General features: G+C 33.5%; 1 protein-coding gene across 1 annotated transcript in view; it reads right to left on the bottom strand.

The window, feature by feature from the left end:
• Positions 1-863: 863 nt before the first annotated feature.
• The window catches only part of Ptr (patched domain-containing protein), a 31,634-nt gene continuing 8,522 nt past the window's right edge, over positions 864-23,975 (bottom strand). The window contains exons 2-9 of the mRNA XM_018452722.1: positions 11,486-11,759; positions 10,807-11,017; positions 10,498-10,683; positions 8,768-9,111; positions 6,175-6,375; positions 5,837-5,968; positions 4,988-5,301; positions 864-2,937 (exon numbers count right to left, since the gene is read on the bottom strand). Coding sequence (XP_018308224.1) covers positions 1,564-2,937; positions 4,988-5,301; positions 5,837-5,968; positions 6,175-6,375; positions 8,768-9,111; positions 10,498-10,683; positions 10,807-11,017; positions 11,486-11,759 — 3,036 coding nt within the window. The 3' untranslated portion in view covers positions 864-1,563. The remainder of the gene's footprint in view (positions 2,938-4,987; positions 5,302-5,836; positions 5,969-6,174; positions 6,376-8,767; positions 9,112-10,497; positions 10,684-10,806; positions 11,018-11,485; positions 11,760-23,975) is intronic.

Genomic DNA, 23,975 nt, shown 5'->3' with positions numbered 1-23,975 from the left:
ACGGATCGGCAGATTATTGCAAGGATCCCAGGATCTAAGAATCCGGGATTCAAGTATGACTTAAAATTTAACACTTAATGCTAGGTCCGTATTCTCGTCATATATGTAGAATGATCAGACGTACGCAATCGTATATAATCTTCTTTTATATTTATATTGCCACGTCAGATAAAACAGAATTAAATGGCCAAACACGTACGATAACAAACGATACAGTCCTCCGAAGAAGCAGAAATGATCGACAAATCTTTAGAGAAATTGATAAATCTGCCTTTTCCTCGTTATAATGAAGGATCGACATTCTTCATATGTTTTCTTAAAGAAATGTAGTGTCGCTAAATGTATATAATTGCAACTGATTTTTGAAGCACTCTATACGACAGCTCGTTCCTCAAGTAATGTTCAAGCTTCCATATCGTATATAAGATACCCCGTATGTATACTACGAACGTAGTGACACACAACTTCAACGACTTCGTTTTTTCACCACCATTTCGTAGTAAAAAAAGCACTACTGTACAAAAAGTCTTCGAAATCACATTATTAATTCTCATTCAGCGGCGCCTGAACCTTTTTCAGCTTCGTATATAAAATTAATATTTTTGGCAGCGTTGTAAAAAAAGTGTATAGTTAATATCATTTATTTGTACCTTGAAAGTTCTTTGTTATTTTTTTACTCCATTTTCATACTCAATAGCCACAATTAATTAATCATTATTATTTATTTAACTTTTTTTTCTTTTTGTTATATAATTTAAGAAGAAAAAATTTAGATGCACAACAAAATTTAAATTTGATTGAAATTCCATTTGTTAGAAAAGAGTAAAAACAATTTTTACACGAATCCGAGTATACTCGGGCGTTATTCCTTACTTCCGCTGTTTGAGAATAAAATCCTCTTGAAGTTCAGCCCCTTGAAACTAATGGATCGCAACTCGGACATTCTAGTTAGTGTTTGCATAAAATGTTTCCTTTCCATTTGCTTTTCTTTTCTTTGCATTATCATGGTCTCACAAAGTTATCATGTAATCGAACATCACTACAATTATCGTAGTTATCTCTCAGAATTCAAATTTAAAACACAATATCTCCCAATATTAATTACTTGTAATGCTTAACGAACGTTTACAAAATGTACTGGCCATTCGTGAAGAATAAGAGTAGAAGATATATTATTGGGAGAAATTAATTAATTATATACGAGATATTTTACGTATATCGAGCTTGATATTTCCTAAAATTGATTCTCTCTCTGATATATTTTTATTTTACTCCGAAATAGAATTGAAAGTAGGATATATCGGAATAATTGATGCACTATTTTTGGATGCTATGATTGTCTGTGGGTTCGATGTCGATCTTTTCTCGAGATGATTTTAATATTACCGTTCCTTCTTCTCAAAATTGTTAGTATAGTCCTGCTTCAAGAGACTGAATTTGAGGGATCTCCCATATCGCGTCGATAATCTATCTTTCATACTATTCCCTCGCGACTCCCTCTAAGGATACCGGGGATCCGTAAAATGCCGCGTTGATGCAGGATACTGGAGATTGTGGTAGGATCTACTGCGTCTGTAATCGCACGGTAACTGATTCGAGTGGCGATACACAACGTAAGGTCCTAAGCAAGGAACGTTGGCCGTTCGCGAACCATTGTCCTCGCCCGAATCTCGCGGTTGCGTTTCGGCGCCGGGATAGTCCGGCGCTGGATGCTGGGGTTCGCCGATCGCGGACTGGAACTGCGACAATCCATACAGGACGCCGATGGATCTCCTCCACATGTCGTGGCGGATTTGATTCGACTGTTGGTCCTGTTGCTCCTCTCATCGCGGGACTATCCTGGAGTGGCTTGATGTCGCCCGGACCGTAATAGACTAGATGAGGAAGCGGGATCACGTAGGGCGACTGTTGCTTCTGCTGCTGCTGCTGCTGTTGTTGTAGTTGCAGCTTACTCGCCTGTAGTTCTTTCTCCTGCGTGCTGTTCTTCGTATTTTCCTCTTCATCGGGCTCGTTTTCACCGCCGTTGCAGATGCCAGGCCCGAAAAGGGACAGCAACACCGGTAGCAAAAACATACCGTGCATGGCTCCAATGAAGATCACGAGGAAGACCATTTTGAAGAATACCAGGAAGATATAGGTACCGGCCAATAGGAGGGCCATCAGGCCGAGTATCGTCGAAGCGGCTCCCTGAACGATCGGCAGACCCAGGCTGTACAGGCTTTCCTTGACTCGATCCTCCGCCCGCGGCTGTTTCGATCTCATATAGGCATAACAGATGTGCGCAGTGAAGTCGACGCTGAAGCCAATGCACATGATAAGATTGATCATAGAGATGCTATCAAGATTGACATCCCACAGCGCCATATAACCGGCTACTCCTAACTCGATCGATACGATACAGAAGGCGACCCACAGGCAGCAGAAGATGTTCGGGATAAAGATGAAGCTGATGAGCATCATCACGAGCGCCCCGAATATCATGCATTGAATGCTGGTCGGTCTTACCAGCTCGAACTGGTCGAAGAATACAAAATACGGGTGGAACACGCTCGCGTTGAGCGGCGATGCCGCGCATAAGCCACGCAGCTCCTTCACCATGTCTTTCTCTTGATTGGTGCCGCTCACATTCACCGCTTGTATCAGGAACCGGCTCGCCACGATCTTTTCGTTCGTGTCGTCGAACTTAACGTCCAGAGAGAAGGCGCTGTTAGGAAAGAGCCAGAGCTCTTTGAGATTTTTTATGAAGTCGTGCTCGTCTGTAATGTTCGCGTTCAGATACTCCTGATTGCGTGTTATGTAGTTGATGAAGCTACGGAGCCAGCTCTCGGTGTAGACAGGAGCACTGATGTACTTACTCGCTTCGAGACTGCTCGTTAAGTTTTCTATTTGCTGTTGAATCACTGGATCACTGTAGTCGTATTCACCAGATATTACGACCTAGAAAAATGACGAAAATGCATTTTAAAATGTATTTTTTGGAGTGATTTTTTTTTATATCAAACTGAAAATCGCAAACAAATCTTTCACAAGAAAAAACTGAATAACTTTTTTATACGTTCAATCTTTATAATTATCTGTCATTTTTCGCTCTTTTCCCATTCTGCAATTCACGAAAGTGGTAAAAGTAACAGTAAAATTGCGGAGAATGTATTATACGTTGGTTCTTTTCGGGAATTCCTGCGGTATCTCCGTGAAAGTAATTTCGAGAAAGTGTAGTCCCGCTTCCTCTCGGACCACGCAAAGCCGCAATGTCACGTTTTGTCAGGATTATGCAATTTGTCCGATCTCAGCACATTGACATACGTACATTTCGACATGAAACGTTTCGCGAGTGGATCCAATTACGCTGTACGTCATTATTAAGAGTTCATCGTGACAGTAGTTTTTCAGTGAATGACGTTTCCGCGCAGTCATCGGAACTTGACGGCTCATGATGTCGGGACGTTATTAATATCGCGAGGAAACGCGATAGCGCGAAACCATCTTCGAGAAACGTACTTTCACTACAATGTATCGAACTAACGCGACGGGGGAGAAAAGGTCTCAGTGAAATTCTTAGTCTACGATCATATCTCTCTCTCTCGATGCATTCACAATTTTATTTCATCGGAGAAAGAGATCTCAACGTCGTACAAAGAAGCGCGCTTAAAACGCATTGAAATCGCCCTTCAAGGTGAAGGAAATTATGAAATATTCACTCTAGTTGAAACAATCACAGAGGCTACAGGAAACTGTTTCGTGATGTATTTTTCGGAATATATTTTTTTACTGCAATCACGTTTTTAAAAATACGTGAATTTAAGTTAAACAACGCGATTCATGTTAGAACTTAGGATATAATTTTATTTATAACTTTACTTATCGTATAGTATATGAAAGCAATGAAGAAACTTAGAATGTATACATATATAATATATATACACATACATGTGAAATAAAATTATTTCTTGAAAGTTGATGCTAAATTATGAATCATTACTTTAAAGTAAATTTAAACATTGATATTATTATTATTATAACATTTAATTAATTTAAATCATATTTGTGAAGATATAAAAGCAATAAATAATAAAAACTAGATTAATAAATACTTTGTATTTGAAAATAATGTTAAAAATACATTTAAAACATGATTCTATGAATAATAAAATTTCGAAGTTATTTAGTTATCGCATCAGTAAAATATCTTCCGATTTTTCGTAATCATTTTATTAGAAATTTTATTAGAATATTGAAATATTAGAAATAAAACACAGGGAAAGGGATGTGTGTGCGAGTCGGCGTGAAATTATTTGACGTCACGTGATTCAAGTAAATAAGTGGGGGATTTATACGGGGATTCCTCCGATTTAGTTAGTCTTTCTCGTTGATCGGTTTGAAGAATCGTGATGTAACGGACATTGCTTTTCTTGAGGTTCACACTAGCCAGTCGGAGAAAGTTGTTTGCACGATATCGCATCGTGTCGGAGAGCACGTGACATAATTGCGCACACCGGATTATGCGTGGCAGTTTCAAGCATAACGCACTCCGTTCTTCCGAACGTGTTTCTTTTTTTGCGCTTATGAGGAAATATCTCTCGTGAGTTCGCATGCACGATAACCGGATATCTCTCTATAAATATATTTATATATTTTTTTTTTGATCGAAAGATCTTACTTCAAGAAACAAAAAGTAGTGAGAACTATCGCGGTTGTAGAAACACGATTATTTTGCGTAGTCAATGAAGTTGTTGATCAACAATCGAGATGTTAAATTACAAACCTTTTTTATATGCCATATTACAGTATTTAATTTTTTCGCAACTTTTTTTGGTATTTAGTATATAGTTTTCAGATATTCAAGCAGATGAAAATTCGACAATAAAATATAACGATATGTTAAAAAATTTTGGAAAAATTGCATATGTAATAAGCAATTGAAAAATTTGTATTTCGATTGCCTCGCGAATTTTATAACTTTCGAAACGAAATTTGCGAATATATCTACCTGTATCCTATAAGGAAATTCTCTGAAATAATAGTCCTCGCGGTCGTAAAAGGCGATCGAGTAGGAATCTTCCTTGGAAAGTTTGCGTCGATCGAGGCCTTCCTTAAGGTTCGTAAGTCCGTAAAGTGCGCCGATAAGATAGCATACGAAAATGAGGATGATTATCGCTTTCACAGGGCTATAATTCAGTGCAGCTGCTAAATAATCACGGAACCAAGTCATGCATCCGTGCTCGGGATTGTCGATCGGATTGTCAGGATTGTCAGGATCAATCCCGCCGGAACACAATGCTCTGTACAGCCACGATCGATGAGCTGAAATGACATATGTCATTTAAAATAACAATTCAATTAAAAAAGATATTATTTGTTGTAGTTCTTCGCTGATTCTAAGACACGTTGCATAATATTATAATCCGCATATAAGACCGAAGCAATATCGATGTTTTCTTTTTCGGCAGTTTACAGTCGTTGGCATGACAATGTTTGGAAAAAAGAATACAGAGAAAGCAAACTCTTTCCTTTATATAATACCGTATGATCTAACGAATTAACGGTTTCCGAACGTAATGCATGTCTGTCCGTTGATGTAACATCGATACGTCACGCAGACGTAACGAGATTTCAAACGGTAGTGAATAACAACGACCCACAGCGAGAGAGAAAACAATAACGTAATTGTAAATTTACAAGAAATTAGCATTTGCGAGTAATTAGAATTGGAAATTAATAAATTGCCGAGAATTACCATCATACCATAAATAATAACGGTTTTGTAAGAAGATCTAAATACGATGATGTAAAATAGATAAAATTATATTCCTGTAGATATAACAATTGCAATACTTACTGGATTTAGATAGCGGCTGCACTTTGCAACAGATAACACTATGCAAATTTCTTTGTTCGCAATAACCACTGATCGCCACACATCCGCTGAAGAACGTTATGTGAAATAGGAAAGTAAAAACCACTGCGAAACCTGTCAATTAATGCGTATTTAATATTAATAATAAAAAATTTACGAACTCAAATATACGTATCAGAAAGTTATGATGAACTTTCTAAATACTAAATTCTTTTTACTGTCTTTACGTTCGTTTTCGTAGTTTATCTTTAGTAAATTGTAATATCAGCTTTTAAATAATTTGCTTAAGTACAGCTTGATTTATTCGGACATCTTGATACCTGAATAAATGCAAAAAATTTGAACTGAAGGGAAGGGCGACAAGATGCCAATGAAGAAAGATATCATATCTGTCAAGGACGTGATGGTGATGGAAACGGCAGCTTCGCTCAATGTCGCCGCCATCCTTTCAGGTACTGGTTTGGAGATACTCGTCCTTCTCCAGGCTGCTAGCATGACAAAAGTATCGTCGATCCCTATTCCTGTAATTAAAAGGCACGCTCAATTGACAATTACAATTTCTTGCAATCTGAGTTATGCAAAGGAAAAATAAACTTTAAACTTATTAAACTTTAAATTTATTAATGTATATCTTTAAAGAATAATTGTTTTCTTTAGTATCATCATTTTTTTTAAGTCCTACAATTTTTTTATAGCATAAATTCTTTACGAATTTCATATTATCCAATGTGTAATTCCAAGACTTAGATTTTAAATTGAAAGGGGTTGGTTATTAGCAGTTATAATGTACAAAAATTACCCTTGATATGGATCTTTAAATTACCTCGGATTACCTAAGATTACCTAATATCATCTCAAAAAATTATTTCAAATTATCAAATACTATCTCATATTATTTTATTTAGAGTATTTAAAATTATATTCAAAGTCATATTTTCTGATTACCCGAGATTTTTCCAAATTTATTTTGCTCATTTAAGATTACTTTATACGAGTACATAAAGTATTATTTCTTCAGATCACTCTAAAATATCTTTATAGACCATTATGATAAGTATCTTCGAGAACATCGACTTTAGATTTTTTTCATTGTTTACGAAAAAAACCCAATTTTACAAAACAAATATTTATTGCATGCAGGAACACAAAAATATAAAAATTTCGCAAACAGAATATGTATTATATGTATAGATAGTAACAAGTTTGACTACTCGTAACGTTTGAGATTTTTTTTATACTAATAGAATATCCAATTGAATATAAATATTAATAGGTATTTTATAAAATAAAAGATATTAAAAAAAAACACCAATAATAACAAACTCTTTGTTAAACGATATCACAATTTAGTGTTAAATTAAAAATTTTGCGACTAATCAAGTTAAGTATAAATAAAAAAATACCTTAGAACGCTAAAAATTATTTAGATTTATCAAAAATTACTTTGGATTATCTAGCCCGTACAAAAATTATCTCAGTGACGAACCCCTCGTTTTAAACTTATTAATGTATATTTTCAAAGAGTAATTTTTCAAAATTTCCTTCTTTATCATTTTTTAAGTTGTACGAATCTTTCTATTGAATTTTTTTGTAAATTTCTCTCATATTATATATCCAATATATAATATATTAATTCTAAAAGACTTCAAACTGTTTCTTTGCATGCGATAAAATTGTTAATTGTAAGTACTTTTCCAAGAAAAATAATATTGTTTAAAGTAATCAACGCATTTTCTAAATATAGTTAATTATTTCTTGAAAATTTATCACCGTCGATTCTTCGGTTGGATGTCACGTTTGTCTTCACGTGTCACGTTCAATTTCTCAGAGAGCATAAATAATAATAATAGAAAACGTGTTCTTTGTGATAAATCAAAACCACGAGACAATGCATTTCTCATTTGTTGAAAGTTTCATTAAACCGATGTGTAATTATTTGTGACTAATGAAGATGTTATCTATCATATGACACTTCTTCCATCGGATATTTAATTTAGTTCTATTTTATCTATTTAAAACTTTTTATAATAAAATTATAAATATTGTGTAATTTATTAAGTATTTTTTTAAGATCTCAGTGAATTTACTAGTTTTTATTCAAATTCTTAAATTTTATCACAGGAAATAAATTGATCGACTTTCGAAGATTCCAAAAATCGTCTCCACTTTATTTTATTCGACTTAATTTTATTAATCGAATTAAATCAGACAATATGAAGAACTGCCTTATTTTTGGATGAAATTCAAGAGAATAATTGTCGTTTTGAGAATTGCGGTCAGTCGATTGGATCGAATAAAGCTATTATTATTGCTAAAGCCATTATTATTGTTCGGCGTCGAATGCAGGCAAGCGCGACGTCGAAAGGGAAAAGACGACTTCCGCTTTTCACATAAATCATAGTTCGTTTATTTCGCTCGTATGCACCAGACGGTGCAAGCTAACATGTTTATCAAGAACACGTGTTTCTACAGACGCGACAGGAGATTACAGCATAGTATTGCAGAAAAGGCGAAACTTAGGACGTTATTTTCATTGCTCAACTTACAGACCAGGTATCAATTTAAATATCGATTGTAACAAATTTCCGAGGCAATAAAGGTTTATAAAGTAACAATAATCATAGCGAAAGAATTACATATATAGCGTTCCAAACTTATAAAAAAAAATATCTGACGAATTCGAAATAATTTTAGTCAAATAAAATTATAATCAGACACAATAATCAAAATTTCTTCTATAAATGATTAAAAATATTATTGATTAATAATGAAAGAATTTTGAGTCAAATTTCTAAAATATATTGCAACTATATTAAAATACGAAACTTCGTGCATTTATATTAATTATTTCATACTGAAAGATTAGCTCGCTTTTTTCATAGAGATATTGTAACAATATCAATCGCAGCTCACCTATCATGAGGAATGGCGCGGCAAGATTGAGGCCGATGAAGTCGATCCCCAGGTAGATGCACAATCCAAAAGCGGCGACTGTCGCCATGGCGGCAGAGACGTTGCCCAGAAGACCAAGCCAAGGTTTGCTGCGCACCCAATCGGTCATCATGCACGTCACGACTGAGAACAGGGCCATTATGACAAACGTGCTGGTGAAATACGGCACGATCGTCTTCGTGTTGGCCTCGAGCTCCAGTTCGAGGGTCCTCGAGGCGAATCTCGCGATGCTAATATGCTTAAATGCACCTTCATCCTCGGCCTTGCCGACAACATCCAGAAAAGCCTCTTCCCAAGCAGCGCCGCTGATTTGACAAATTGAAAAAGAAATAAATTAGTAATTAGAAAGGTCAAAAAACATAAGCAACGTTTATTGGAATAAACTATAAATTAGTTGATTACAACATACATTTTAAGAATTAAACTAGTTTTTTTATTTATAAATTAATCGGAAACGTTTCGACACACTGTACTAAATCTTTTTCAGTCCTGGACGTTTCCGATTAACTTTATTTTTTGTATAAAAAACAAGTTTAATTCTTAATGCATGTTATAATAAACTAGTTTATGTTTAAAGATCCAATAAACACGTTGCTCGTATTTGTTTATTTTTCAACTACTAATTTTTACTTAGCAATCTCGAGCTAGATTTTTACATATTTTAAGAAATTAATTATACCAAAGAATTCTGAAGAATATACTGAAGACTGTCGCGTGCGTAAAACATGAGAAATTTAGTCGAAAAATTATGTAGATTTTATTGAACCTTGATTTTGTTTCTTTTCTAAAATTTAACTTCCTAAGTACTTTATGAAATAATTAATTTCACTCGATTCACAGTTAAAATATATCCGAAACAATGGCTACATCAATATACATGTGCTTTACCATCTTTAACGATAACAATAGGCAATCAATATAATATGGTCACGGGTGAATCAGACTCTTATTATTTGCACGGACGCCGTTGATAGCAATAGATGATTCAATTGGTGATGTCCGACTGACGACCATGTGGTGAATTAATGAGATACCACTTGCACACACGAGCATGGTTGATTATTATAAATGTTAAAAAATTTTGAATCATAATTTTTATACACTGAAAAAAAATTTACTAAACCTTAATGCATATTTCTTTGAATAGTATCAAGTAAACATTTAATTACAATAAATAAAAATTCAATTTTTTACTCAATAAAAAATGATAGTTAAATCAAACTGGTTTTTGTATCAAATAAATATATATTTACATTTAGTAAACATTTACTTAAAACTATTGAAACAAATATTTATTCAAATTTAGTATTTTTCCGGTTTTGTAAAAATGCATTATGCAGTTCTACGTGACAAAAATGAAATATGTATATAAAAATTAGATTACAAATTTTTTAATTTTTATATGGCGTACCTTAGTTTTATTTTAATAAGATTTTAGTTTTTCACAATAATCATATCGAAATATCGAAATTTATAGAAAATTGCTATCGGTATTATTTTTGAGAGCGACAATATAAAATTCGCGAATATTCGTACGCATAAAGCATATATATTTCATTTCGAGCACTCCCGTGTCGGTAAACAACGGTCAAAACGTTACGTTTGAGGTTGCTGTTGTGTGTGATTGAAATAACTGGACCAATTCCATCAGCGAGTTTCGACGTGTTTGCAAACGTGATCGGTGGACTTACATTGCATCCTGCCGTGGACTGTCGACGGTGATGAAGTAGGCGAGCTGCACCGAGGGCGCCGATTCTATGATGAAATCATTATTGACGACGCTTCCGCCGAAGAATACCGGAAACAGATGAGCGTCCCAGGTGACCGGATTGAACATCACCGGAAACGTCAGATTTAGCTCTCGCCTCTCTACTTCCCTGAAAAAGTTTAAGGCTCCATTTGAAACTCGAAGCGAATTAACGAGCGCATTTTGAAACGCGTTCCACTTCTTCACGCGTTACGGAATCGTTTATTTCTTTTCTTTCATTCGTCTCGCGTACTTTATTATGTGATGAAGATTTAGGATGTCGTTGGTGAAACACTGGTCGAGCCATCGCGCACAAATTTGGTCGTACGTAAATTCTTCGTCCTCGTATTTCGCCGTGACGTTCCTGATTAACCAATCGAGCTCCCTCAGCTCCTGCCAAATCGCGCTCTTCAGCATATTATTCCCGCCATCCTTGGGAATCACGATTACATGACCGAATCGCCCTGCAACAATCAACGGATTCAATCGATCACTAACCAGGAAGGCAAGCTATTCTTCCGATGATAGCAAATCACGATTGGCTTCTCTGTTACTTTCCCATAAAAGCGGCGAAGATAAAAAGTTGGTAGGAGATCCAATCATAAAAATATTTTGTAATGTAGAGACCAAGAAAGTTAAAGAAAGTTCATCTAAAATAAATATTATTTTTTAAAAATAACAAATTCTTGAGAGATTTTTAACGTTGGAAGTTATGATCGCTTCAAGTATTTTAAAAGAAATGAAAAGCGAGTATTAAATAATTAAAGGTATCGTAAAATTTTTCTGGAGAATCCTATAGGCACAAGAAGTACGTTATCTCTATTTATGCCAACTCTCGATTGAAAGGATTATAGGCTTGTTGGATTCACGGAATTCCTTGCGGGCAAAGAAATCGCGAGAACGGCAGAATGAATGATTGACGAGACTCTCACCTGGTCGTGTGATACGACCGAGATTGAATTGGTGGCTATAATTGACTTTGAAGTACTGCTCGACTATCGCTCGCTCGGTCTTGCCAGGTCCGTTGACGGGCGAGAAGAGGTATTCCGGGTCGATTTCGTAGTGTATCCTCTGGTAACCGGTAAAGCATATGCACGCCAACAGCATCGGCACGATTACAAAGTAGCCGGGATGTTTACCGACATAGAGGCCAACCTTATAAAACGCGCGATTTAAAAAGTGGTCGACGCACGTCAAGTGCCACATCTGAAAGCGAAAGTACGATAAACCGTTACAATCATTATTTCATTTAATATATCGCTAGAAAATCAAGGATTAAGACTAAGATTAAGATTAATAATATTAAATTGTAATCAAGGATTTATAAAGAAGAAAAGATTCTTTTTTTCTTTAAAAGCTAAAAATAAATTATTCTTTAAATTAAGAAAAAAGAAGTTAATAATAATAATTAATCGTTAACAATAATAAATGCGTTACGGTTGTTGAGTCGTATTGTATACTGTTGGATTCCTGTGGCATTTTTATGAGCTCGTGAAACAAAGGATGTATAAAAATTTATGTGTTTTTCGTAATTAGAAGCGAAATTTAAAGGAGGAAATTTAACAGAGTCGGAACAATAGTCACTTCCTGCAAACGAATTCCTGTCGATTTGCAATCGATAAATCATTTATTGTGTAAAAACTGTAGAAAGCAAGCTTTATTCAGATATAAGAAACGTTCCGATCTGTCCAATTAGTGTTTTGCATTTACAACGCATTGCGTGTAGGTATATACCGCGAGAAATGCAAAGTGAGTTGCTGGGCGAATTGCTGTGCGCAAGATTGAATCTCTCGTCGTGGTTCGTTGAACGCGTAACGCGAAAAATACATTGTAACGTTTTTTCGTCTTTTCTTCGCTTTGTTGTTAGAAAAATTTATTGTTCTCTTAAATCGGCTCGAGTGCGCTCGATAATCACGCTGTTTGCTTATTCAACGCTTCCCATAGTTGGAACGTGCGGAAAAACTCGTCATTTACGTCATAAAGAGTCATGGCTTGACTTCTTACGATGTGGTTTTATGGAAATGAGATTTCACTGAAACAAGCCAATAAAACGAGACATTTTACTTTACAATTAAGACATTAAAAGTGTCGTTGGTGTTGGATATTACAAAATTTTTAATGAAGAGATCAAGTAAAGAATTTAAACGAGCACAAAAATAGACGAAAATATAAAGACACACGGGATTGAAGGACTATATATCATATTTGAAGATCTTATCGTTTGAAGAATCTGTCGTTATTTTATTTCAGATATTTCTAAAGAACTCCGGAATATATCAGAGTCTGAACTTATTTGTGGCCGGTCCGAAATTGAAACATCAATTTCAGTCCCTTGGGTAAGCGATTGAAGCATCGGAGGATTCGTGCGAGGGAAACATTTAGGATTATTGTCATTGAAATCATGTAGAAAAGTGTCGTCAGACTTGACCTACATTGTTCAATATTACGTGTTTGGCGTGCTGAAAACTTAACAACATTATCATTGACTGCACTTTATAGAAGCGGATCGTTTACTAAACTACAATGCTTACTGACTTTAATCCGTATTGCTCAGTTTGTATACATTGCTATCTTTTCTTGTACTTATTTAATGTATCTTTTCAATTTTATTCTTCATAAAAGTGATACAAAAATTTTATTTTTTAAATAATAAAAAAAAATTGACTTAAAGACTAATATATTTTTGCGAAAAAACGACACATTTTCAACTCGTTTGTTTATATGAAAAAGTATCAAAATTTTTTAAATTTATATTATATTAGGATTGCAATGTTCGAATTTTGAAAACTTATAACATAGCTTTAAAGAATACATTATAATTAAAAATATACATGTATAACATGAAAAGAAAGTAAAGTTATAAAAATTGAGATCAATTAAAATATTTCCAATTAATAATTTTAAAAAATACTTTACGGAAAAGTTGCTAATTTTAAAATACGTCATTTTCTTATCAATGCACAGCGATATATTATTAATACAATAACAACTTATGAGATATTTCAATCCTATAGAAAAATAAATATTACGTAAAGTAATAATTATTTCAGGTTTATCTATAACAGATTTTCAATTTATTTTAATTAAACAAGTTTAGCTGATCAATGTCGTGGCGTAACCGATCCTTAATCGATTTTCGTTGAAACTCGTTGCTATTCATAACATCGTGTTCCATTAGTAATTCAATAGTGTTCCAACTGGTTTCATATTCCTATCTACGTATCAATGATAAAATAGAAATGATTATAACAAAATCGCTCTAAGTTAATCACTGTGAAATTATATACATAATCGGATTCAAATAACAGTAATAGAAATATTTTTTTTTAGCTTTGTTATTGAAATATCAAAACTAAGAAAAAGACAGAGAAAGAGAAACACAGAGCGAGAGAATTCCTCCCCTTAGTTAATGAAAGAGTATGGTTGGATGGTTTTTAATCGAAAGCCCTTCGATCGAAACGAAACTCCTACATCTTTTGTTCAGACACAAAGCCTTTTTTCACGGGACGATGGTGCCCTCATAAGGGATTACATGACACGATCGAAGGAGAATGAATCATCTTCGTCAGATTTTCACGCACGTTCGTCTTCTCACCTTGAAGATCCGAGATGGTTTTTAATTCATTTTGCGCATAGAAATATATGATAATTTGCGGAATTTAATCATCCTACGTCAATCGATTGCAGACTGAAAAAAAGTAAAGATTTCTTGCGAAAACAAATCGGTGTGTCTAGCCTGACATTTTAAATATGTTAATTAAAGTATTTCTTTTTTTAATAAATTGTCTAAACAAAGTAATCTAAATAAAGAGAATTTTCAGTTGTAAAATCTTGAATTCATTTAATTCGTCGGAAGTGGGATCCTTCTAAGACTATTTCGTGGAATTCTCGCATTGATATCGCAAATCTCTTCATATAAATTTCCACATAAATCGATTTCCAGCGAAATAAGGAGAACCATAAATCTTCACAAGAAAGCTCGGTACCAGCCTGGACCGTAGTTTTGCGACACGAAACGACATCGGCCGCAAGTATAGATTCGCTGCGACTTTCTAAAACCGCTCGATCCTGCCCATGGGGGGATTTTCCTTCGCGTATATTAGCCGATAAAAAGGTATCGCCGATAGGCAGAAGTTCGGAGGCCAGTGCCACCGGTACACAGGTGTGTTTCGCGCAGAGAAAGTCACGTTGTAGCTGCCATTGGGTAATCCCGACCTGCCGCACATTGTCCTTTCTGTCCGTTTAGAGACGATTGAATAACGTCGCGTAACAATTGCTTTTACTATGCCGTCTCAGGTTCACCAGTTGTATCTGCATGGCGCTGACCTCATCAACGATTGTAGGATGGAAAAGAGGTTCTCGGTTTCTACATGTATTTAAATGTTTAACGTTGATTTTCTTAAATGAATAACAAAAGAAAACTATGTCTTGTATACTATTAACATATTACATCTCTTTGTCAGACGCTCCGAAGCAATTGTTTCGTAATTTTATCGGTATGAGTAACTTTGACCTGATCTAAATAAACAGCTGCGATAGCCGCTAATGAAATTTATTTAGACTGATAGAAAAGTCACTGTCTTAAATGGAGGATGCGTAATTCAAATAGATTCAGTTTATTTGAATCACTAAAAATAGAGACGAGAAAATTGAAAATTGTGATCCATTGCATAAACTTAATTTTTTCTTCTTTCAAAATTATATACGTATATTAAATCATATTAAATGATGGCGAGAGAATAAGAGAACCAAATAATGAACTTTATTCCACAACGTTTTGTTACTGGTTTTAATCGCACTGGTCTGGTACAGCTGCGTCTTATTTACTGTTATCGATATCATCACGTCTTCTTTATAAACGAGAAGGACTCTGTAGCGGAAGATCAAAGTATGCTGTTTATGTTACAACAGATTATTATCTTTAGGTCACTAGGACACTCTCCGCTATCTTTTTAATATTTTACTTATAGCGATTATGAACGAGGGAGACCACTCGTTTTCTAACTAATGATATTACGAATCATATACTGAATAATTTCTGTATACAAGACATTTGCAGAATGTAGAACCTGCAGTGTCGAGGTGCTCGTGTTAGATATGAAGAATTTGTGAAAAAAAAGAAGAAGGAAGGCGGAATAGTCTGGGAACTGGAATTTACAAACCACATTCATATCGTACTTTTTAGAACCAAAAAATGTGAAGGGGGTTGTGATAACTCTTTTTAAAAAACTTGAATCAAATTTTAAGCATTTGTTAATCCTTTGAGGGGCAGTGGTATGTCCCATTTTTTTGTTCTTAGTTTTTTCCAATTTTTTGATCCATTTTGCAGTTTGCGCATATGAGTACTTTTTAGACTCTTAGGGATGCAACTTTCATGAAAAATTACGTTAATTTATTTATTTGCAATTTTATTATAAACAATTAATGTAAAAAAACTCGTTTTTTTTTTCCAGAATAAATTCGGCTATTCTTAAACGTGAAGTGCTAAAAACGATGATTTAAAGCAAAAATGTGACATGTCAAACAAATGCGTAATCTATATAATAATAATCAAGATTAAGTTAATAATAGATATCAAGCTTGTGTCAAGATAACGGAAAACTGATATGTTTTATTACAAGTGTATTTTTTTTACATAGGAAAAGTATTTGTAGAGCTTTTGGGATAAATTATCGGGGTAAAACGATTAAATAATTAATAATCCTGAGGTTCCAAATGGCAGTTAAAGATATAAAACACGCGTTTTAACGATTCGCTCGCAGAATTCTGATTGTTCAATTTCACCGAGCGCGTCCTCGGGGTTTCCTGATTCGTGAAATATCGCACGTAATAACTTTCATCGAAAGACAAACCGAACGGACATATTGACGTTATTAATTTACTGGGGCGACGTTAAATGATTGCTGAGAGAAAATTATTTTAACAATAAAATAAATCGTATTTATTGTTAAACATGTCATTTTCCAACATTTATTAGTCGTAAATATGACAGCAGTAATATTCATTGATAATCATTGTTACTGCTTGAGTTTCGTAATCAGCTTCGCGCTTAATAAAAACGACTTTCCATTTGCACTGCCTTCTAATACTATAATAATAGCCGATGGACTCAGTGGAAATGAAATTATACGAATAAAAACTCGCGGCAACATAGGGAAAGTATATTCAAGCGTAAGAATGATTACTTCCTGGAGACTAGTGAAGTATACTTAAGTGACTGAAAGTGAGTCGATGAACGAGTTTTTAATTTAAGATATTATACGATTCGCTACGGATCCTCCATTCGCTCTCGCTGTTACTGCAGTATTGATTTTGGGCCGCTGATGTTTGTTACATTTGACGTGACCATGGTTGCACCTGTCCTTCTTTTGCCACGAATATTATTATTATTGTCAAAATACGAATCGCAGACAGCTTAGGAAAATTGAATGCCAATCAAAGCCTTTAACGACGATAAAGTACACACTCGGGCCATTGTGCGATTGAAATATTACGCGATCGTTACGTCGTTATTCGTTACCATTTATTTAAACCATTTTATATCGTTTACGTCCACCTCATTAGTCACTTGCGGGAAACGATTTATTTGGAACATTCGCGTTTGAAAGTAACATCTAGAATTTGCGCAAATGTGCAATTAGCGACGCGTACCGAGACCGAGCGCGCGTATTCAATACGCGACACTCATTATCGTGTTGCAATTTTTTTTCGCGACCTTAATAGGTATGATTTTATTACGCGATTTTCGCCGAGAGAAGAATTTATTGATTATCACCGAATCCAATACCCGTGACTGGTGAACGTACAATATTATGATTAACATTGCAATTTGCATGGTTTGAAACCATTATATGTACTATATAATAATTAATGGTAAATAACGCTGTTATTCGCCGACAACATTCTCGCTTGTCGCAATCACGGTGCCAATTAGCAACCACGGCCTCCCTTGTCCTTTCGTGAAATACCTTTCACGTACGCGCTCGCGGCATACCTACTGCACGCAGGTGTGTAAATGCCTACGCACGTGCCCAAGAACGGACGCGCGACGCACGCCCGATTCTTCTTTGCCGTTAACGATAAGCAAGTGCAGCGTGTCGATGTGAAAGTATGCCGTGACTGAGGAGAGATTTTTCCATTTCGCATTATTTACAGGCGTGTGGCGCTTTCGTTCTTTTCGCGGCACCTCGACACGCAGCCCTTTCTAAACATATCTTTCTAACCCTTCCAAACACTCTCTCGATCATGTTTCTCTCTCTTCTCTTTCCTCTCTTGCGAAGTGCATCCGTCTCGTCAGAACTGTCTTTATCCTCACAAAGATTTATGTTTGTCTTGTGTAGACGGAACATCCACTATTCACTGGATAGAGAATAGTGAATTTTCCGTCTTTTCACGGATGGTTACACGGAACAATTTTGTTAAAATATCTCAAAATTTAGTTAAATATAGATCCGAAAGTAATTTCGTTAGAATATCAAAATAATTACGTAGGACGCTCAAGTATAATGAGCAAGGCTGCAAAAAGTGTGGACGTTCTAGCAACCAGCTTGAGCGTCCTACATAATTACTTTTTGTCCCAACCAAATTATTTTCAAATCTCTGTATCTGACTAAATTTTTAAATATTCTAAAAAATATTGATGATGAAAAGATTGAATAAATATTTTCTATTGTTTGTTAAAATTAACACCAACATGATGTGGATTAATACCATAAAATAAATGATTGTTTTAAATCCAGACCATGATGGTGTTAATAGTAACAGGGGTTTTAAATCCATTCTACACGTTAATGTTAATATTAAAAACAATAAGAATCTTACTGGATCATATATTTAAAAATTTAACAATAGGAAATAGAAGTAATGGCCATAACGGTCAAAGCTAGATTTTTAATGCTTAAATAATTCAATTTGAATTACTATACAGGGTGTAATTGAAATAACGCCCACTAATCATACAGTGCTATTCCTAATAAAAAAACTAAGTATATGTACGTCTGTATATGTACGTGCATATATACCATATTTGTAGTCTAAAGGCTTAAGACGCTCGTACGGAATACAAGAGATCCGGGTTTAACTCCCGACTGAGGTAATATTTTTCGCAATAAATTTGTTAACACTTTTTCAGCATATTTATTAATATCTAATTAATACAAATTAACATCTATAATACTAACATTCTAATAGGATGCTTGATTGAGCATCAAATTATTAAAATTGCTTGTCAGCTACAGTGCTATTCCTAATAAAAAAACTAAGTATATGTACGTCTGTATATGTACGTGCATATATACCATATTTGTAGTCTAAAGGCTTAAGACGCTCGTACGGAATACAAGAGATCCGGGTTTAACTCCCGACTGAGGTAATATTTTTCGCAATAAATTTGTTAACACTTTTTCAGCATATTTATTAATATCTAATTAATACAAATTAACATCTATAATACTAACATTCTAATAGGATGCTTGATTGAGCATCAAATTATTAAAATTGCTTGTCAGCTTAATTCGTGATATTACTACAGTAATTTAATTGCGTTTATAAATCCGAAAAATCAATTCGGCGCGCAGTTCGAATGGCTATAAATGTGGTATATATGTACATATATAGTATATATAGTAATTTAGATTGGTGACTGAGGTAATATTTTTCGCAATAAATTTGTTAACACTTTTTCAGCATATTTATTAATATCTAATTAATACAAATTAACATCTATAATACTAACATTCTAATAGGATGCTTGATTGAGCATCAAATTATTAAAATTGCTTGTCAGCTTAATTCGTGATATTACTACAGTAATTTAATTGCGTTTATAAATCCGAAAAATCAATTCGGCGCGCAGTTCGAATGGCTATAAATGTGGTATATATGTACATATATAGTATATATAGTAATTTAGATTGGATTATTTAAGCATTAAAGATCTAGCTTTGGCCGTTATGGCCATTACTTCTATTTCTTATTGTTTAATATTAAAACCTCTGGTATTAATATCAATGATAATATAGATTTAAAACCTGTAGAATTAAATCTACATCATGTTGGTGTTAATATTAACATCAACACGGTGAGAATTATATAGATTCCATCATATGGAGTTAAATCCACACCGATATTTTCAGAGTGCCTTGGCAAAATTGTTTTTATCTCATTTTAATTTCACTGCGATATTGTGACTTTGCGGAAATCGCACGGTCTTTAAAGTAGAATGATTAAATTTTTAATATATACGATTCTCGCAAAGGGAAGATTTTTCTCTCATTAAAATTTTGCATATTTAGATTTCCTGATTCCTAAAACCGCTGAAAACGCTAGATCTCCGAAGCCTCAATAGACAGATTGCTTCCGAACGTTTTTGATGTCATGATATATCTGTTCGCCCACGATAATCGCGGTTTCATAAAAAAAGATTACGTGATCTCTCTCATTTCTAATAGTTGAACTCTCAAGCAATTTTCTTGTAGCGAACGACTTCATTTCGTTCGATATCCCGGATATACCTTACGCAAAACGAAAGTGAGAGTGACACACGGAGATTTATGCACGGGGAAAAATAGCCGGCATGCAATAGCCGGTGCTGGTCGAGATGCTGCTTCGGTAATAAAATTACGAAAGTAACATACTCGGGAAGCTTCGAGTGCTCCGAATAGGAGAGACTCGCGATAACTCGTTCACCCGACAAATCCATCTTTTTCTTTCGAAGGCGAACCGATGCAATCGCGGCGTCGCAATCACGGCACCTCAATTACAGCGACAATAATACGATTTTTTGCTCCACGACGTGAACTATCTCGTATACTACACAGTTACCTGTCGGGAATTAATTTTAATTTTAAACGATGTAAAAACTATATAAAAGTTGTATAGTATTTATAAGCGCGTATGTGAAAGCATGAATTGTGTCCAAGGCTGCACGTATACGAGGTATCTCGCGACGTGCGATTGTAATTTTAATGATAGATTCTATGAATAACGATTGGAATTGATTTTAATCTTAGCGTGAATATCTCGTCGCATCAACAGCTCGTGAATTATAAGAGATCATACACCCCTTCGATCAACGATCATAAATCGTGCATTACAGCTACATATATCTATTTACTTGTTGTGACATCTTATGTATGAAAAAAGCTTAAATTATTTTTATTCGTTTATGCAAAAGGCGGTTTTTTATCTAAATTAAAAATAAGCAATTTTGCTAATTTCATTCTTTCTCCCTCTCTCTCTTTAAAAGTTAAAATTTTTTAATGATTATTTAATATAAATTATTAAATTTGAATAAAATATTTCGTCATTTTTTTTCTTGCATACATATATGTGGTTAATAATATTCACAATATAATTTAAAATTGTAATTTAGGAAAAAATATAAAAGAAATTTTAAAGTTGAAAGAGATTAAAATTTTTCATGAAATAATCTCTTTAAGTGTAAATAATCGTATTCACTAAAGAAATATTTTTATTGTAATATTAGATATATTATACATATAAATAAATATATATTATATTTATATGTACATATATCAAAACATATATATCGAATATCATTTTTCAGATCACGTATGTGAGAAACACAACTGATAAATAAGAGCTCTATATGGTCGAAGCTAGATCTTAAAATGCTTTAAATAATTCAATCTTGAATCACTAAATATGATATATATGTACTTGACATATATACCACAATTGTAGTCTAACGAACTGTGCATCGAAATATTTCCGGAGTAAACACAATTAAACCACTATAGTAAATTTCGCGAATTAAATTAAATTCTAATAATTTCGATGCTCAATCAGGCATCATATTTCAAAGATATTAATATGCTGAAAAACTATATATCATATATATGTAGATACAGAAAAAAAGAAATTTTTTATTTTTTAGGAGACCTTCATTTCTTTTAGTATGTTATCCTAAATCAAGGTATTTTATGCGGTATGGCGCAAAGGATCTCTAAGTCCACGAAAAAAAAATTTTAGAAAAGATAAAAAGAATGAAAAAATTCAGAAATAAGTAAAAAAAGGGGACGAAATGTTTTAAAAATTGCAAAAATTATTTAAATTATATTGTGTTTATTCTGATTTTAATCAAAGTAATATTATCATTGTAATAAAATCACCTTTAAACAAAAATAATAATTTTAGAACTTTGTTTTTTATTTTTAAATGTCAAGTTAGCAATATCTGATAAAAGATTCATGAGCGTCGAAACGTGTTCATTGAATGTTTGAGAAATTTAGCTCTTTATTTAATATACCGTGAATTGAAAAAGGTAAAACGTTCTTGAACGTACATTCGTAATTGAATCATTGTAGCCACATCATGAACGATTCATTAGCAGAAAGTCTGAATCTTTTATACTTTTTCAATACTTTAATATATCCATTTTTTATTGCTACTTTTTTCATCATGAATATTTCTGAAAAAATCTATAGATATGCGACATATCTATAGATATGTAATGATATAGATAGATTTCTTTTGTTACATTCTGATACTGAACCATGTTACGATATTGAGGATTGGAAAGTTGCGATAAGACGATCCCATTCTCGTCTGTACTTTCGAGGAACAATCAATTTCCCAAGTTGGTCAAAGAATGCATTGTAGATCGAAGAAACTTAAACTGACGTAGCAAAGCTATATAAACCTCCATAAAAATACTATTAAGAAATACTAATAGGAAATCCTATTAGATCTTAGTAATCTAACGATAATATCAAATAATCTATATTATAGGTAATCCTAGGTATTCTTAAAGTAGTTTCAGATAATCTGAGGTAATCTAAGGTAATCTTCAATTTTTGAAATTAGTGAACGTCATTGACGAGCATTTTGTACCTTTTTACAATAATATACTAATCAAATGTTTAAAATAAAATTTTTGTTTCAAAATTAGAAGTTTTTAAGTGGAAGCAAAAAGATGATATTCAAGAAGTTGAGAATAGATATATATTTTATGGCCCTATTAATATGGTGTTAATCCTTTAACTATTTTTCAATCCGATAGAAAACTGATTATAAAACAATTCAAAAAAATTAAAAAAAAGTTTTAGGTACGTCAGGACGTAATAATGTTTAAATACATAAAAGTTTTCAAATATTTGTTTCGCAAATGTACCTTTTTATTTATACTTAATTTGATTAATCGTAAAATTTTTAATTTAACATTAATTGTGATATCGTTCAACAAAGAGTCTGTATTACTATTATTGGAGTTTTTTAAAAATATTTTTTAATTTATAAAATACCTATTAATATTTGATTCTTATTTGTAGATCCATGAATAAGAACCAATCGCTCGGTGAGCAAGCTGCATTCCGAAACCCATCGAAAAAAAGTGTTGCAACTTTTCTGTGACCGGCTGTACACGTTCGAATGTTTCTATAGTCGTCTTTGATAGTGATAGGGTTGTGCACTACAATGCTAAAGCTGATTCTTTTCTCTTCTATATTTTTTGTTTTCAAAGCCGTGAACTATTGCAAAATCGCGCCGGCTCGTCCATCGTTACGAGCGATCATTACAGAAAGGGAACCGGGACAAGGTTGGGTTGCGTTTCTTAAAATGATGTACATAAATCGAGCTTTTATAACACGCGTATGTCGCGCATATTTATAAGCGCGTTATCGCACATGTGCTAGCGGACCGGAACACACCTTTGCACTATTGCACACGTTTCTATCCCTCCGACATCGTCGACTTTTTCCAAGCGTTACTGATCGGAGATATAAAGCAACGTAAATCTATCTAAAATCGATTTTGAATTAAACAAAAATGCCTTGAGAAATTAAAAATACGCACGTTTTCTTATTTAATTTTCACGTTTTAGTTATTAATACACATTAATTATAGAAAAATTTATGCTAATATATACGTAACTGAGAAAAAAATGTCGGAGTATTGCGAAGCAAATGTTACTTATGACGTTTTCTTTGATATTTATTAGTTATAAAAAAATTTGATTGTGATGACGAAATATATATTTCTGTGAAATATTTTATTAATTGTAAAAATATAAAATGGATGATTTATTTGCTAGAAATAAAATTTTATTTCGCCGTATTTAAGTAAAGGCTTATTTCAGCGAAATAAATATGTTTCTTACGAATAAATGTTTAAATATCTTTCTCTCTCTCTCTCTTTCTCTCTTAGTGTAATATAGTTTATAATACACATACAGTTTAACTTATATTAAAAAGGATAAAACATATGGAAAATGGGTCCTAGCTAATTTGGTTGGATTTGTAATATATTGTAGTTCTGATCGTCCTAATCAAAAGTCTCCATGAGCACAAAGTAAAAAAATAAACAGTTTTTGAGTTATTATGTACGATAGTACATCAAACTTTGGCAAAACAGCGATTTTACTGAAACTTTCAGAGCAATCTACGTATATATATATATATATAT

The sequence above is a fragment of the Mycetomoellerius zeteki genome, unplaced genomic scaffold, assembly GCF_001594055.1.
Source record: "Mycetomoellerius zeteki isolate Tzet28-1 unplaced genomic scaffold, Tzet1.0 scaffold35, whole genome shotgun sequence".
Lineage (NCBI taxonomy): Eukaryota > Metazoa > Arthropoda > Insecta > Hymenoptera > Formicidae > Mycetomoellerius > Mycetomoellerius zeteki.
The sequence above is the reverse complement of the archived record's forward strand: the minus strand, read 5'-3'. Positions and strand labels throughout refer to the sequence as shown.